The 2,954-nt window shown below is 59.0% G+C and overlaps 1 protein-coding gene across 2 annotated transcripts in view; it reads left to right on the top strand.

Annotated features, from left to right (window-relative positions):
* Nucleotides 1-2,936, top strand: part of IL11 (interleukin 11) — a 9,753-nt gene extending 6,817 nt beyond the window's left edge. For both annotated transcript variants that reach the window (XM_025207784.1, XM_006026785.2), the window contains exons 2-5: nt 133-296; nt 576-662; nt 1,215-1,373; nt 1,682-2,936. In XM_025207784.1, coding sequence (XP_025063569.1) covers nt 133-296; nt 576-662; nt 1,215-1,373; nt 1,682-1,846 — 575 coding nt within the window. In that variant the 3' untranslated portion in view covers nt 1,847-2,936. The remainder of the gene's footprint in view (nt 1-132; nt 297-575; nt 663-1,214; nt 1,374-1,681) is intronic.
* The last annotated feature ends 18 nt before the right edge of the window (nt 2,937-2,954 follow it).

The raw sequence follows: 2,954 nt of genomic DNA, 5'->3' as shown, positions 1-2,954 counted from the left end.
GAAAGAGTGGTGAGGGGTGTAGTACAGCTTGCGTGTGTTCTCTCATATGCACGCACACACATACATGCTGGTGCACCCAGCAGGGAGCCATGGCATGGAGCCCAGTGCCCGCTGACCATCTCTTCCCCTTAGGGTGGGTGTGCCGGCTGCTGATGGTACTGCTGAGCCTGTGGGAGGGGCTAGGGGCTGCACCTGCCCCACGGATGAAGCCCTCAGATCCCAGGGCCGACTTTGACGCTGTCATCAACCTAGCCAAGACCCTGCTGAGCGACACAAAGCACCTCTTCACCCACTTCGTACGTACATACTCTGGGTACCTGCTGGGTTCTGTGCCCTGGTATCCTGCCCTTCTCCCTGCCCCAGATCAGCCCCATCATCCTGTCCACCCTGGCATCCCACCCCCACTCCTGCCTCAGATCAGCCCCATGGACCCATCTAACCCAGCCTCCAGGCTCCCCAATGCAAAGCCTGGGTGCAGTACTGAGCCTTGCAGGCCCACAGCCTCTCCTGTGCCAGACTAGTCCCCCTAGGACCTGGGGGCTGGTGCCCGGTCTGACCCCTCCCTGTACCCACAGAAATCTCGGTTCCCAGCTGAGGGGGAGCATAAGATGGACACGCTACCTGTCCTGTCCATGAACGCTGTGGAGCTGGCCAGCATCCAGGTGAGAGCGCCTTGGCACCCACCCTGCCCCTCACCCTGTGGAAGGGGCCAGTTGATTACAGCAGGGGGCTGGGAGCCAGGATGCCTGGGTTCTATATGCTGATTGTGGGAGGGAAGTGGTGTCCAACGGGTCAGAGCTGTGATTCTCAACCCTTTAGACTCAAGGTACGCCTTGGAAAATGCCCGCTTTTCACTTTTCTTTTGACTATAGAAAAATAATAGAGCAATTATTTTGTGGTAAGGAACTCAGAAAGACCACAGCAGGTCAGAATGTGGATTCCTATTCGAAATATCTGGGTTTATCTGGTGAAACTTGTGTAAGCGTTTGCCCACCAAACAGCGTTAAAATGGCAAAGCACCCTTAAAAGGATCTTGCACCACTTTGGGTGAGAATCACTGGGTTAGAACAAGAGGGACTGGGAAACAGGACCCTGTGCCCTGTACCCAGCTCAGTGTCTCTTTTACAGAAGGTTCAAACTCATTCCTGGGACTCTTGATTGGGACTGCCCAGCCTGTCTCACCCTATTCACCCCTTGCTCCCTGCCCCCTGCAGGTACCCGGTGGCCTAGTGCGGCTCAGCACTGACCTGCAGAGCTATCAGAAGCACCTGGATTGGCTGCGCAAGGCAGGACCTGTACTGCGGCCCCTAGAGCCTGAGCTGGGTGCCGTGCACAACCGACTGGAGCGCCTGCTCAGGCGCCTGGAGCACCTGGTACGTGGGAGCAGAGTAGGGGCCAGAGTGTTGGGATGGGCAAGACCTGGGTGGGCAGACTAGGTCTAATGTGGAGTAGGGTTTGCATCCCAGGGTGTGCAGGGACTTCATCCTAGGAGTGTGCAGGGGCTGCATACTGGGGGAAGGCTAGGCCTGGGTACATGTGAGGGGCAGGGCCTGGGCAGTGGGCATGGGGCAAGACCCTAGGTCCTTGTTGGGGCATTCAGGGACATGTGCACATGCAAGAAAAGGGTTAGTGCTATTCATGCATGTACACTCACCTCCTCTCCTCCTCTCTCTCCTGCCAGATGTCCCGGCTGAGCTTGACACGCTCCAGCGACACACTGACCTCACTGCCCTCCCATGGCACGCACTGGTCCGTGGTGCAGGCTGGCCATGCCATCTTCCATAGCTTCCACCTCTACCTGGACTGGGCTGCCCGTGCCCTTGTTCTCATCCGCAACAAGCTGTGACGTTTGGAGAGCAGCAGGGCCAGGGGGGCACAGAACCCCTCACCTCGGACCTGCCGGGACCCTGCACCCAGGCAGCCCAGGCCTGCCGTGACGCCCATGTGACCGTCCTCCCCGAGGGTGGCTGGTAGCAGGGAGGGGGTGTCCCAGCCCCCAGGGATGTAGCAGAACTATTTATGCAACGCGCTATTTATTTATTTATTATGGTCAGGATTTCTTTCCCTTAGGTCAATTAATGGCTCATTAACATCCTCCCCCCACCATGAATAAGTATTACTTCCCTGAAATGGGAGAATGGGAGAGGGAGGGGTGTGGGTGCACACCCCAGAGAGAAGGCAAAGGGAAGGGAAGAGCTCCCTCCCATGTGCTCCCTGCCACCCACCCCCTCAACAGTCCCTCCCTGGGGTGACCTTTCCCTGAAGCAAGGGCGCCACCTCGTGGCCACTCTGTGAATTGCAATATCATCCCCCCTGGCAGGGTGGGAAGAACAAGGGGTCAATTCACCGTGCCTCCCCCCAAACTACATTCGTGCCCGTCTGTATGATTCCCTGTCCCACTCTGTGCCCCACGCCTGTGAGGCTGTGTGTGATGGCTTCCCACAGGGCCACAGCCCTGGACACTTCCAGCATGCACGGGTTAAAAAGTCAAGGGCATGGGGGCAGCAGGCCCCGCCAAGTCCCCACTGTGTCCTGGAACTTATCCCAGCCAGGAGTCTGGTCCACCAGTTCCTATTTCTGGAAGCAGAACCCCAACACCTCCCAACCTCAACCCCAACCCCAGAGGGACCACCAGAAAAACCCAGCGTGGAGCCTGGGCCCACGCAGAACAGCTATGGCTCAGATAGGAGCAGGGAGCCAGGACACCTGGGTTCCTCCCAGCTCTGTGGGGGGGGAGCCCCGAGCCCTGGTGTGCTGCTGTGCACGTGGTTTGGGGTGCGAGCACCCACGGAGCCGGGGGTGGGGGGAGCCCATGTTCACGGGGAGATGCCCGGGTAAAGCCATGGCTAGGTACGGTGACAGCGCTGCAGCCCAGCTGCCCTGTGAGCTGGGCCCCAGGCACCAGTGGCAGTGCCACCCTCAGCCCGCTGCCGCACTGGGCGAAGCCCTGTATG

The sequence above is a fragment of the Alligator sinensis genome, unplaced genomic scaffold, assembly GCF_000455745.1.
Source record: "Alligator sinensis unplaced genomic scaffold, ASM45574v1 scaffold709_1, whole genome shotgun sequence".
Taxonomy (NCBI): domain Eukaryota; kingdom Metazoa; phylum Chordata; order Crocodylia; family Alligatoridae; genus Alligator; species Alligator sinensis.
This window is presented reverse-complemented; position numbering and strand designations above follow the sequence as displayed.